The sequence below is a fragment of the Planococcus citri genome, chromosome 4, assembly GCF_950023065.1.
Source record: "Planococcus citri chromosome 4, ihPlaCitr1.1, whole genome shotgun sequence".
NCBI lineage: Eukaryota > Metazoa > Arthropoda > Insecta > Hemiptera > Pseudococcidae > Planococcus > Planococcus citri.
In genome coordinates, this window is record NC_088680.1 from 53,046,303 (window position 1) to 53,060,701 (window position 14,399).

Below are 14,399 nucleotides of genomic sequence, written 5' to 3' on the forward strand. Positions count from 1 at the left end.
ATAAGATGACCTTCATGAGGTACATCTTCAAAATGTTGCTTATGCAATATGTATGACATGGACTACCTATGGCAGTCAGGGCATATTTCCCCATTACATGATGACTTCTTGGTGGATTCTGGTGACTTCTGGTGACTCCTTGTGATAGATTCACCAGATGTCACCAAGTGAGTTTTTCAATTTGTTTTAGGCAAATTTATGATGAAAAAATCAGGAGGATGTCCTCAGAGCCTTTGCAATTTTTTTTGAATGCCTGGCGTCTCCTTGGTGTGTTCTGGTGACTTCCGGTGACAGATTCACCAGGAGTCACCACGTGCGTTTTTGAATTTTTTTCAAGCAAATTTATGATGAAAAACTCACAAGGATGTCCTCAGAGCCTTTGAAATTTTTTTAATGCCTGGTGACTCCTTGGTGGATTCTGGTGACTCCTTGGTGGATTCTGGTGACTTCTGGTGACTTTTGGTGACAGATTCACCAGGAGTTACCAAAAGAGTTTTTGAATTTTTTTAAAGCGAATTCATGATGAAGAAATCACGGGATGTCCTCAGAGCCATTGAAAATTATTTTGAATGCCTGGTGACTCCTTGGTGGATTCTGGTAAATTCTGGTGACAGATTCACCAGGAGTCACCAAGTGAGTTTCTGAATTTTTTTTAGGATAATTTATGATGAAAAAATCACGAGGTTGTCCTCAGAGCGTTTGAAAATTATTTTGAATGCCTGGTGACTCTTTCGTGGATTCTGTTGACTTCTGGTGACAGATTCACCAGGAGTCTACAAGTGAGTTTTTGAATTTTTTTTAGGCAAATTTATGCTGAAAAAATCACGAAGATGTCCTAAGAGCCTTTGAAAATTTTTTTGAGACCAAGGTATTTTCTTTTTTACTCAAAATTTCTTTTTGAATTTTTGGATGTCTGAATTAGATAGTTGAAGATTGTGATTAGGATTCCACTCCTCTAAACACCCCTCTCTTCCCTTTCCTGTTATTTCCACGTACCTAATTAAATTTATTCATTTATCAATTTTATAAATCTTCTGTAGGTACAATAAATTTTTTCTAAAACTAAGTTTTCACGTACTTACCTACCCGTAATTTCTTTCCAGAATTTATTAGAAGTGGTACACGATTTATTCGAAGAGCAAACATCATTGGAGAAAGTAATCCTAAAAATAATGCAAAGAGCCCAACGTCTTCTAAAATGCGAAAAAGCTGCCGTCCTGCTGGTGGATGAAAATTCAGACGTGAGTTGATTAATGAACGATTTCACGATATATTTGATTCAAACTCTTAACCCTTTTCTCTTAATTATTATTGATACAATTCCACAGGCAACGAATTTCTCCAAGCTGTTCGAACTCGATTCGCAAATAAGCGGTAAAAAGAAGTAAGTGATATCTGTAGAATAAAAAATAGGAAACGGCTCGAAAAGGCTGACATTTGAAAAACAGAACGTCATAGCAATCGTTTCTGCTTACAGCGGTCGTAAAACAGTAGACGAATGCGGATTAACTAGGTATTTGGCGGGCTTGGCGGAACGAGTGGCCGAAACCGGAGAACCTATCAATATGGGAGAGTATACGATCAACGGCGTCGAGAATGGAATAAAATCGCCGCCTATCAAATCACTCCTTGCGATGCCTATAAGGAATAAAAATTACCAGATAATTGGTAAGTGAAGTTGACGTTAAAAATAGTCTCTCGTTACGTCATCGAAACCTATGTACGATCGTAAAATATCAACGAATTTTTGACGTAATTTTGCGTGCGGCTGTGTGTTTTTTTTCCTTTTGCCATGCCTCGTATTCGTATTGTAGGTTTCTCGACTCGTCGACATCACAATGTAACGATAAATTTGTAGTTTGGCTCTCGGCTGGACGCGAAATTTATATAGTGTAGTCGCGGTAGTTTTCATTTTAGTTATTCGTCATATTTTGACGGTTTATATTAAACGAGTAAATTTAGCTACATGTGATAGAGATTAGCGACGACGACGCGCTGCGAAACTAATTGTATTTTAATGTCAACTTGATGTTCGGATTTATGTGATAACGTTATTTGAAAACTTTGCCCATATTCGAATAGTTGTTACTGTTACGTAGTCAGGCTGAGTTTAGATGATGAGGGGGGAGGGAGGGAGGGAGGGAGGGAGGGAGAGACGCAAGCGACGCTTTCAAATTCTTAATTTATTCGCTCGTGTACCTACTTACTTACACAAAGAGCATTAAATTTGAAAATGCTTCAAATGTCGAGGTGTTTACGAATTCACCTTCGAGATTTATTATTAGGTGCTTTAAATTTTCTCGCTTTGGTAGGTATTAATTTCAATGAAAAAATTCTCTCATTGAAACGCATGGTATCTCTCAGTTTGAAATTTACAGATTTTTTTCCTTGTGTAAGATTTGTAGAAAATATTTTTGTAAAATTTTTTCATTACGAAAGAACCTTTTCGTTTCCATTCCTGGATCGATTTTTCTTCAGATGAGTTTTCGCTCTGAAAAATATATTTTAGTATATCGATCTCTATAAAGTTATGATTTTTTTTTTTTGAAGTGATATTTTGTAGGTAGCTGAAAATAGATGTGCCTATTACATTGATGTAGGTATATGAATAATAAATTTTTTTAATTTCAGGCGTAGCAAGCATTATAAATAAATTGAATTCCACTCATTTTGACGATAATGACGAACAATTGTTTGAGGTAGGTTAATTATTTATACAAGGTGTCCCATTTCAAACGATTCTACGAATTAAAAGGTACCCAAAAAAAGGAACAAAGTGGCTCTGTTGCGTCACAATTTGCAGGGAAAGTTTTTGAGAAGGTATTATTTAGCCTTACACAGATTTAATTTTTCAACGTGAATTAAAATGGGGGGAATGAAATTTTTTAATTCTTCATCATGACGATTTTTATGATCAAATTTCAAAACGTAGTTTCGGGAAAAAGGAAGCCACAGTTGAAAATATCGAATCCACCTTCTGTGTTACAAGTATTTTGACTCAAAACTCAGTGTCGATAACTTCCAAGTTGCAATTGAAATGAGACACCCTGTAATCATACGTAGCTTTACGAATGAAATTTTTGCAAGATTATCAATTTTGCATTATTTACAGGCGTTCACCATTTTCTGTGGTCTTGGTATACACAATACTCTAATGTACAGCGAAATTGAAAAAGCAGTTGCCAGGCAGAAAGTATCAATAGAGGTAAGTCTGCATATCAATCTATGTTGTGGTATCATTGGATATTTTTTTAAGGTTATACCTATTCGTGTTTCTCTAAGACGAAATTCAATTCATGTATATGATCTTTCGAAGAATCGAGAATGCAAATTATAACATAACAGATTACTTTTTGGACATAACATGGTGTAAATCATGTGATATTTAAAACAGTTTATATCCCCTAGATTCATTAAAAAGAGCTTCAGATTTCATGAATTGACAATATATTACAGAAAAGAGAACCCTTCTCATTTGCACGTAAAAATTATCAAAGGTTTAATAGGTTGCTTTAGTGATGACGGGTTTGGATTTGAATTCATAAAAAATATAAAACTGATGAAGTGGAAAGACACTGCATGGATTTAAAAACGTTTTTTATAGTATAGTATTTCTCAAAGAAGGGACCGGTGGGCCCAGAGTGTGAAAAATAGTTGTCTTTCTATTGTAAAATAAAATATTAAAGTTAATTTTAAAATTTTCAGTGAGAAATTTTTTCTGAAAATTTTCAAAATTGAAGAGTAGGTAATAAGGGAAAAAATTAAAAATAATTAAGTTGTTGGATTTCTTAGAACTCAAAATTTGATGAGTACCTATTTAAATTTAAAAAATTATTTATCGAAATTGAAGGAATGTATTGAGGGGTTCCATGAAAAAGGGGCCTTGGTCAATCATTTTGTTGTTTTTTTTTTATATTTACAATTATGTACTTGAAATTATTTTGTTTTTATTACCTAATCAAATCAAATCAAATCAAATCAACTTTATTTTTTGCAATAGACAGCGTTGCTGCATTTACAAAGTCGACTTATGTACTAACATAGGAAATAATCAATACATAAAAGAATGAATAATGAAATTAAATAACATGAAATAAAATGAAATAAATGCGCCATGTATAGCACCATACAGGCATAGGATCAGCACAGATATCCAAATAGACGCATTCAATGAAAATAATAGAAACCAAATAAGAAATAAATAAAAAAGAAAAAAAAACAACATAATTACATGAATCAGAAAACAATACATTATAAAAAAAGTGAGATTTCATGTACATTTATAAAAATTCTTAGAATTATTTACCACATAACATCCAAAAATTATCCGTTATACATAAAAATAAAAAAAGAAACAATGACGCTAGATGATAAATCAAAATTACAAGTAGTTGCTGAAAGTTCAGTTGCTAATGTACTCAGTTATGTAACAGTGTCCATATACTCATCTATTGAATAAAATGCTTTTTTTAGTAGCCATTTTTTCAGAGCTTTAGAAAATAATTTTGTGCAATTGATAATTTTAATTTCAGTTGGGATTTTGTTATAAATTTTTGCAGCCATGAAGTCTATACTAACTTGGTGAAATTTAGTCCTGAATTGTGTGCTATGTAGTTGTTGGCTATTTCTAGTATAATGACTGTGTTGAGGGGTATGTAATTTCACTATGCCTTTCTTCACAATTTGGGATATCAGATATATGTATAAGCAGGGTAGGGTTAAAATTTCATTTGAAAGAAAGATAGTCTTGCATGATTCTGTGACTTGCATTCGATAGATGATTCTTATTGCTCGTTTTTGTATTACAAAAATTCTCTGCATAAGACTGACATTACCGCCCCAAAACACTAAGCCATATGACATATTAGACTGGAACATTCCATAATATGCCATTTTTAATGTTTGCACATTGGTGACACCTTTTAATTGCCAAAGGAGATAATTTATTGATGATAGCTTCCCAGCTAAATAGTCTATGTGATCAGTCCAAGTAAGAGTGGAGTTGATGTACACTCCTAAAAATTTTAGACTTTCAACTTTAGTAATTGGCAGTGCCAAATTTAAATTTTGTGAGCTGTGACCAAAATATATCAGGTTTGTTTTCTCAACATTTAATTTCATTTTATTTATTCTGAACCACTCTACCAAATCATCCACTACCTGCTGTACTGAGATACCCATATTCATAGGAATCAGTGCTGTAGTGTCATCTGCGAATAGGATCAGATTACTCCTTACATTTTTTGGAAGGTCATTAACATAATAGATAAAGAACAAAGGTCCTAATATTGACCCCTGTGGAACTCCTTGCTCAACTGGATATTGATCAGAGAAATGGTATTCTCCATTTATATCTTCTATCTTAACAATTTGAGTTCTATTTTTGAGAAAGGATGTGGTCCAGTCCAAAGCCACCCCTCTAATGCCATACTTTTCTAGTTTACCTAGCAATATTTCATGATTAATCATATCAAATGCTTTTGAAAGATCACAAAAAATCCCTATAATGTCATTTTTGCTGTGGAGATTTTCCAAGATATTGTGAATAAGTTGGTAAATGGCACCTGTTGTATTTTTATTTTTGCAAAATCCAAATTGAGAGCTGTGTAACAGATTATTATCGCTGAAAAATTTAGATATACGTTTATAAAATAAGCTTTCTAGAACTTTGGAAAACACTGATGTTATAGATATGGGTCTGTAATTATTCATGGCACTTCTTTCCCCCTTTTTGAACACAGGTGTCACAATATTGACCTTAAGGATATCAGGGAAGGCTCCTTCCTGAACAGACATGTTGAAGAGGCTGGCTAATGGTTCAGCAATGTATGGCGCTGCTATTTTCAGTATATAGGTATCAAGCCCATGGTAGTCTTTTGAATAGGAATTTTTGAGTGAGTGAATTACATTCACAACCTCAACTGAATTTGTTGGTGCAATGAAGAATGTGGAATTATTGGATGGGTTTAAATTATTCAAGGGATTTTCATCATCTTTCAAGTTTTCAACCTTTGGTAAATTACAAAAGAATTTATTTAAGGTAGAGGCAATTTCCAGTGGATTGGTTACCATACGGTTTTGGTCCATTATATAATCTATACAGTTATGTTTTGTTTTTGTTTTGATAAGTTCCCAGGATGTTTTGTTCAAGTTTTTGGCATTTTGGAGTTTTCTATCATTTGCAGATTTTTTTGCATTTTCAATCAAAGTTTTATATTTTTGTTTAGTTATTTTATATTTTTCTTTCAGGTATGGAGAGTCAAAAGTCTTCTTCATGCTATGTAGGTCCATTAAATTTTGCTTAACAGTTTTTATTTCAATTTTGGTTGGTAGGGGGAATTTTATAAAATTTTTTTGTTTCCTTTTCACTATACCAAATGGGAATGACAAATTATAGTGTGATAAGAACACATTTAGGAAACTCTGAAAAGCTGAATTAATGGTATCTGTTTCACTCCAGCAGTTACTCCAGTTTTCTCCCTCAAGTAACCTGAGAAAAGTTCCCCTAGTGGTATCATTTATTAATCTTTGTTGAGGTTTTAAATAATTTACTTCTTGTACCTGTTCAGAGATATTGAGCATGAACATTACTCCCTCATGATCTGAGATATGTGTTTTACATACTTCAATTCCAAAAGGGGCATCTATATTACTCAGAAAATTGTCCAAACAAGTTTTAGATCTTGTAGGTTTGTTGCATAGTAAGTTCATTTTATAACAAGAGCATAAATCCCGAAATGTTGTTGCAGCTTGGCTATTTGATAGTGTGTTTATGTTGAAATCACCACCTATAATGTTGAGAAAACCATTTTTGGATACAATTTTCATCACAGTTTCTAGATTTTTGAAAAATACATCTATGTTACCTTGTGGTGGCCTATATAGAGAGATAACATTCAATTTTCCCATGATGGATGTCATAGCTGCAACCTCAAAGTCCCCCTCCTGTGATATACAAGTGATATCCCCTCTGTTTTTAAATACAAGTTTCAAATGATTTGATATTAGGATACATGTACCACCACCCCTCTTTATTTTCCTACAGAAATATGATACAACCTGGTAATCACCAATGTGCACAAATGGGATGTTCTCAGCAGATATCCAGTGTTCTGTAATGCATGCTATATGGACACTGTTACATTTCAGAGTATGGCTGAGTAGATGCACCTTGCCAGACATTGACTGCACATTCTGCGTAATTACATTCAGATTAAACTTTGGTGTGTGGGGGGGATTGGATTTCAGGGTAGAAAGGGATGACTTTGTGATGGTATGATATGATTTAGTATTAGCTAAAGGAGGGTGCCGTTCAGCCTCAGAAAGAGGGTTTTCGTGGCTTAGTAATGAAAAGGATAGGTATTCTGGGGATGTGGGATGGAATTGGCTGGCAAAACTGGGATATTAGGATGAGATTGGGTATATGGAAAAGAAAGCTGGTGAATCGTAGGTGGAGGTTGGCTTAGATAAGTTTGGAGGTCTGATAATACAGGATGCATAGGTAGGTGTGCTGGTGTGACAGGATATGTAGGCTGTGCAGAGACTGTATTTTGCACATTCTGGTTTAGGCGCTGTGGGTGAAACTGGCCTGTTCCAGTTAGTGCAGGAGCTGAAGGAACCACAGACATTTTGACAGTAGTGATGCCATTTTGGATACTAGGAGTATGAGGGAAAACGTTCCTGTAATTGGATGGATGAGGTTTATAAGAGGTATCCCCACACAGAGCAGAATTCCTATTAACATGAACATTTTTGGTATTATTCAGGTTACTACTTCGATTTCTAGAATTATTATAGTTACCATTATGATTAGTAATTTTAGAGCTACTAACACCAAGATTAGTTCCATTATGACTACGTTTATAATTAACATTAGATCGGATGTAGGATTTATTATATTTAACACGACGAGGTGCTACACATTCACCTACTCCGGAAAGTTTCATCAACATGATATGCATATTTTTACGAAGTTGAAATTTACCTTCATAATTCAAGTGTCGTCCATGTCTCACATAATGGTAGGTTGGAGGTTTGTAGCAACGGTAGTGTACTCTAGCATGATTCATTACCTGAATGAGGGAGCGCATGTGCAAGTTGACTTTACTAATTTTATCATCAAGGGAGCGTTCCTGGTAGGTGAATGGTATTTCGTATTGTATGATATTTGTCCTTTCAGCCACATTTCTAACTATCTGGATATGCCTATTAATTTCATCAGTTGTTGGAGAGTTAGAACCACCGTATATTATTACAGCATCATTTTTGGTGTAATCTTGAGTGAGAGTGTCTAGGTCACTTGTGCAATCCACAAGTGAATAACCTGGCTTGAAAAGCGCCTCCACATGAATAGACGGATCTACGCGCTGGAGAATCCCTTTCAGTCTTCGTACATGACTGTCTCCGACCAAGAGTACATTTATTTTGCCATTCGACCTGCGCAGCTTTGCTCGGGGTGGTGTAATTACATCATTATCGTCATTTTTAGTAGAGATGTCACCTTGATTTGGATTACATATGATCACATTTGGGAAGATATGCTCAGGTGTAGGATCTATTTTTTTCTCCAGGTCACTGAGTTGTTTTAGCGCTAATTTTAATGCAGCCTCTAGGTCAGCCACTCTTTTCAGCAGATTAGGCAATTCCTTGACGTGTTGATAGTCATTGAACTCTTCAATCTGAGACAGATTTGAGTATTCTGCATCAGAGTCAGTACTAATATCGTCAGCAACGTTGATATCATCAACCAACTTGTAGTTTTCTATGGGGGGAATCGGAGTTGACGTAGCTGCACCAGCGTTGGGAAACCCATCAGTAGTATCAACAGTGATAAGATTATTATCCAAAGCACATTTTGGCTGCAATGAGATATTCACATTCGTCGCAGCAGTTTCCTTTTCAGGTTTCAGTTTGGATGGTAAGGAGATGTTCTTTTTAGTATTAACTGAAACAGAGACATTATGATCATGTTCTTTTCCATTTGAACCAACTAGTCGCGATTTTCCAGGAGAGATCTGGATTGAAGCTGGGCATTTTGAGACTGTGCACTTATAGGTGAAATTTCCATTGACACATTGACGAACTTCTCTATATTTATTTCCACTGTGGTGGAAGTAAGTTACCATTTTTGCCTTTATTTGCGTAGCTGCAACCCAAACAACACATGTATTCTGCTATCCCAGTCTGCACTCTATTGGTCATAAGAGTAACTAATCAACCACAGGACCAGTTCTGTTTAGTACGCCATAAAATGGTCGCGGAGCTTTCTGGTACTAGTATTGAACTTGCAATCAATAACAACACGGCCTTTTGTGGGAACGAGTGTGGTACAATGACTCAACCAATTTTGAGAAAATAGCTCAAATTACGATCCACTTAAGTTAAAACACCCGAATTTCTGCTCACCGTACACACCAGGAAGAGTGGGAACGTCGAAACGATATAAATATTCAGGATCACCAGAAAAATTAGCCATTTAAGTCACTTTTCACGACACACTCGTTATCAGTAAACTATCTGCCCGAGTTCACGAAATAATCGAATTATTTATTGTTTATGCATTAAGAAACCGCCGAATAAGCTACTGAGTAATACACGGACACTTCATGCATCTATATAAACCAATTTGAGTTTAAAAAAATCACGTTTTTTCAGAAATATACGCAAATTATTACGGAGCATAAAACACGCATGACATTCAGTGATATCATTGAAGTGTTCTTCCATGAAAAAAAAAAACGAATTGGAAAATGTTCACTTGTAGAAAAGATTTCAAGTCTATTTGAACTTGTAAAAATCAGTGAAAAAAATTGACCAAGGTCCCTCTTCCATGTAGGGCTCAAAATCCCAACAAAATATCTCCAAAAAGCTTCTTTTTGATCTTTCCTCTCCTCCTCCTCAAGTTTACAAATTTTAGCTCTCAAAAACATAAATTCATAATTTTTATCTCAAAATTTTTTTGCAAGTTCCTTTTGATGATTTAGAAAAGTAACCACCATCATCTTTTGTACTTGGTACTTCAGGGAATGAAAATAAGGGGAGGGAGGCACTTGTATCTTTTAACAGTTGCGATTCAATTCCCCAAGGGGCGCAAGCCCCCCAATTTGGATCAAAATTGAAAAATAAATGAAGAGTATTTTCTAAAACCCTCTGAAAACAAAATATCAGATGTCAAAGTTTAATGAAAATAAAGAAAATGAACCATTAAACTTGAAAAAAAAATTATTTTATTTTTGATTTTGATTTTTGTGATTTTTTAATAAGATGATTGAATGGTTCAATGATCATAAAAAATACACATAAGGTACGAGTTGAAAAATTCTAATCGTTTCTCAACTTCAAACATGAATTAAAAAAACTCTGGGTCAGGATCAAGGTTGCTCTTTAATGTGTTCGAATGCAACTTGAAAGAAAGAGAGTAGGTAAGAGAGAGAAAACAACTACCTGGCTTAACATAGTTCCACACCTCTGTGTTCGTGTGCTCCGCGTTAGGCAACTTATTCAACACTTCATCAGGAATCTCTGTATACAGTTTGCGATCTTTTTTATATGCATTTGGAGGTCATTTTAGGATGGATTCTGGGCCAGATAGTGTCCCAAAAGTACCAACATGGCCCAGGATAAGCCTTTTACATCTACTATTGCCCTGGATTTTTACTTGATTATTATTAGAAAAAATTTTGAAAATACAGAAATTAATTTACAATTTTGTGATTGAGAGAACCTTGTATGAATGATCTCATATACTTACTATTGAGGTAGAAGATATCCAATCCGTGTTATTTTCGGATACGACTCTTACAGTACCTAATTTAGAAACTCCAGCAACCCACACAGATGATATATCTGTATCATTATAAAACTTCTGAACCAAAGTTGGTGAATCCTTTAAATTCGTTTTATGACGTCAATGGGACTTTACAAGAAAAACATACGGTACAATTTTCAAACCCATAAATATCGTTGATTAAAGCAATTAATTTTTCAGGTACTATCATACCATACAAGCGCTTCTAACAAAGAAATAGAGAAATTTTTGGTAAGTAGGTATATATCTTACTTTAGATTAATATACCTACTTTGTACATAGATAGGACAACATATACGACTACACGTAGCATAGTTTAAAAAATATGTATTTTTAAACGGCACAATTCAGCTGTATTGAATAAGTTCTCTGCATAAGAATAATAATTAAGCGAAAGTTGAGCATTATAAATTTAGAATGTAGAAAAGTTTTTGTTTCGTTTAAAAGTCAATGAACCGTTTCAGTACAGTAACTCGCTAGTATAGTATTAATAGTTAAAAACTTCCCTATATTGTTTGTCGTTGCTAATGGAATTTACACTCGAGACCGAATCGCTGTCTCTGGTGTATTTTTTTCCTCGCCCAAGGAAGAATTGGTAACTCGATTTCCAATTCTCGTTCCTATAATCTCGAACGAATAATATTATATGAGTAGGACTAGATTTTTTCAATTTTAGCGACATTTTTCTGATTAATTTTGTACGATTGTGTTGCAGAACTTTCGTGTTCCGTGTGCTGACGAATTGAATTTGTATTCGTTGTCTTTCGATGATTTTTCGTTAAATGAAGATGAAATGCTGTTGGCGTCCGTTACTATGTTTATAGAATTAGGATTAGTTTCAAAATTTAGTATTGATAAAAAGGTATGTAGGTATTTGCAAAATTTCAGGAGGAAGTTTGAGATTTTCAAAGTTTATTTGTTATTTGCATTATTACGTGTATTTTTAAATCATTTACAGGCATTGTACAGATTCTTATTGACTGTTAAACGTAATTATCGAGATGTACCTTATCATAATTGGAGACACGCTTTCAACGTAGCTCAAGTCATGTTTGCAATCCTCATGGTAAATACTTATTGTCAAATTTCTAGATTTACTTTTATAGGTACCTACCAATTTTTCAGCCCAAATCATTTCGGTGCATTTTTAAATAAATTACCTACGACCAGACTCGAGGTTAAAATTTGGATTCAGTTTAAATTTAAAATTAAATCACATCTTGTCAATTCGTGACTACCTACCAATGTAGATGTATTATTTCAAGATGAAAGCGTCTCGTTAAAATTAGACCTTCAGCTACTGCTCGAGAAACCTTATTTAAACAAAAAAAAACCTTTATAAAACTATGAACGTGTAGGCAGATCGAACTTGGCTGGGTTTTTTTGTCACATGACCTACTGAGTTGGATATTTTTACTCGAGTAATTTCACCTTTATTTAAACCTACCAAATCTAGGCTGGTCCCCGTCATTTAAAAAATTATAAAATTGACCTCACGTGCTCAATTTTTTACCCTTAAGAGAGAAATTTACTACGTGCAGTTAGAATTATTTGGATAAAATACAATAGGAAATTTTTTACTCCGTTGGGCAGGATTTTTTACGTATTAGTCGAGCCTGCTTCAAGTCGGTAAATTTTTCATCATTATTCTGGTCACGTTTTGGTCAAATTGAAGGATTTTGTCATTTTTATCTCTGTAGAGTTAAATGATGTATCGTTTTGTTGCTAGAGAATTGTGACGTTTTCAAGGTTCGATTAATGTAAATTTTTAAATTTTTTTACGATATTGTTAAACTTATAGTGGAGATTTTTTTTGTGGATGTCGAATGGGGAATAAATATGGTATAGGGAGCATTATTCACCTTGTTTATATTCAAGGTTGGATTATTGTGAAAAATTTTTAATTTTTTTTTATTTGTGTGAGTTACGTTTCATCGTTAGGTAATGATAATATAAATTATATTATAGAAGTCTACTACGAGGGATTATTTTTTTCTATCCCGCATTTTGTATGAATAATAGATTTATTCTCACAATCAAAACTAATGCGAAAAATAAACTTTACAAGTCTGCCCAAAATCACATGAGATGTCTCATGATTATGCAATTATCTACCTATATCTATTTTTTTTTTTTTTTTTTTTTGAGAAATGTTGCAGATTTTTTACTCACTGTTGAAAATTATGTTTTCATTTTCAGGGTTGCGAAATGAAAGGAACGTTTAGTGATTTAGAAGTATTCGGTATGTTTGTTGGCTGTCTCTGTCATGATTTAGATCATCGAGGTACTAATAATGCCTTCCAACAAAAGTAAGATATTCAAAAATAGGTACCCTATTTTGTGCATCAATGAAAAAATAATTTCAGTTGAATTTGACCTAATGTATTTTATTTTATTTTATTTTTTTTAGAGCTGGATCAGCATTAGTTCTCTTATATGGTAGCACCAATACAATGGAACACCACCATTTCAATCAAGCTGTAATGATATTAAGTTCGGAAGTAAGTCAAATCACTTTTACAATTCGCCATTTAAAAAAAAAGAAAAGAAAAGAAAAAAAGGAGCCTTCTACGGCTTACCTTACATTTAATTACACAGAATAAAAATGTAATTAATTTGCTGTATAGAGTAGGAGGTGACTTTCGCACACGTTAAAACTTCAACAGTTTTTTTCCTCTCGAAAAAGTTGAATGAATATTATTTTAAGTCTCTGAATTTTTTTTTATTTTATGTGATAGGTACCCTACTTTTGTAAAGTTTGCTCGAGTTATTATATAATTGTGGGAAAGTTTATTAAAGTTGAAAACTTGTACAATGTACGTGAAATACGATAAAGAATTTTTTTTTCTCCTTCGCACTGAATGGTTACTGACGAATGAAAACTTTAAGTATAGGAATACATTCGTATTGTTTAAAGTATAAACTGGGAGCCAAGAGGAAAAAAATTCGCCCACGATTATAATACTTACATGTTTTGTGTGGAATTGCGAGAACGTGTGCGAAGGTAGGTAGATGATATTCTTGTGACGAATACTTACGTCAACTTTGCTTCAAAAAATAAAACAAAAAAAAAATGAAAAATAATAAAGTTTAAAGTTGTTGTTGTTGTAGGCGTACCTGCCTAGTTGGTTGGTAAGAATAAAATATACGCGAATTATTGAAACGTTGGTGTATTTTTTGCAGGATTTGAATATCTTTTCGTCATTGTCAGCTGAGAATTACTCCTCCGTAATGAAAGTATTAAAGCATAGTATTTTAGCAACTGATCTCTCAACTTATTTTCTGTAAGTATAAAAATAAACGGACGTAGTAGTTAAGAAAACGTAATTTTAAAATGGTCATGACAGGAAAAAAAATTTAAGGGTCGAAAAGGAAAGTGTATGGATTAGAAAGAATTTCATACCAGGGTGGATCGCGAAAATTTTTTTGAAAAAAGACCAAATTCAGTGGATAGGTACTTTTATTTGAGTTGGAAGTCACTCGAAAAAATTTCAGTTGCGGAGGTGCCTCTGGAGGGAAGATATGGGTCCTCAAAGATGAAGAATTTTCAAAAAAACATGATTTTTTTGCTCAAGCTCCTACTCAACCTGTT

At 33.8% G+C, this 14,399-nt stretch overlaps 1 protein-coding gene across 2 annotated transcripts in view; it reads left to right on the top strand.

Moving 5' to 3' along the window:
• The window catches only part of LOC135843109 (dual 3',5'-cyclic-AMP and -GMP phosphodiesterase 11A-like), a 205,903-nt gene that overhangs the window by 103,309 nt on the left and 88,195 nt on the right, over positions 1-14,399 (top strand). For both annotated transcript variants that reach the window (XM_065360858.1, XM_065360857.1), the window contains exons 6-16: positions 1,104-1,241; positions 1,329-1,384; positions 1,478-1,668; positions 2,632-2,699; positions 3,113-3,205; positions 10,988-11,038; positions 11,523-11,669; positions 11,766-11,873; positions 13,007-13,116; positions 13,218-13,308; positions 13,991-14,091. In XM_065360858.1, the coding sequence (XP_065216930.1) occupies positions 1,104-1,241; positions 1,329-1,384; positions 1,478-1,668; positions 2,632-2,699; positions 3,113-3,205; positions 10,988-11,038; positions 11,523-11,669; positions 11,766-11,873; positions 13,007-13,116; positions 13,218-13,308; positions 13,991-14,091 (1,154 nt within the window). The remainder of the gene's footprint in view (positions 1-1,103; positions 1,242-1,328; positions 1,385-1,477; positions 1,669-2,631; positions 2,700-3,112; positions 3,206-10,987; positions 11,039-11,522; positions 11,670-11,765; positions 11,874-13,006; positions 13,117-13,217; positions 13,309-13,990; positions 14,092-14,399) is intronic.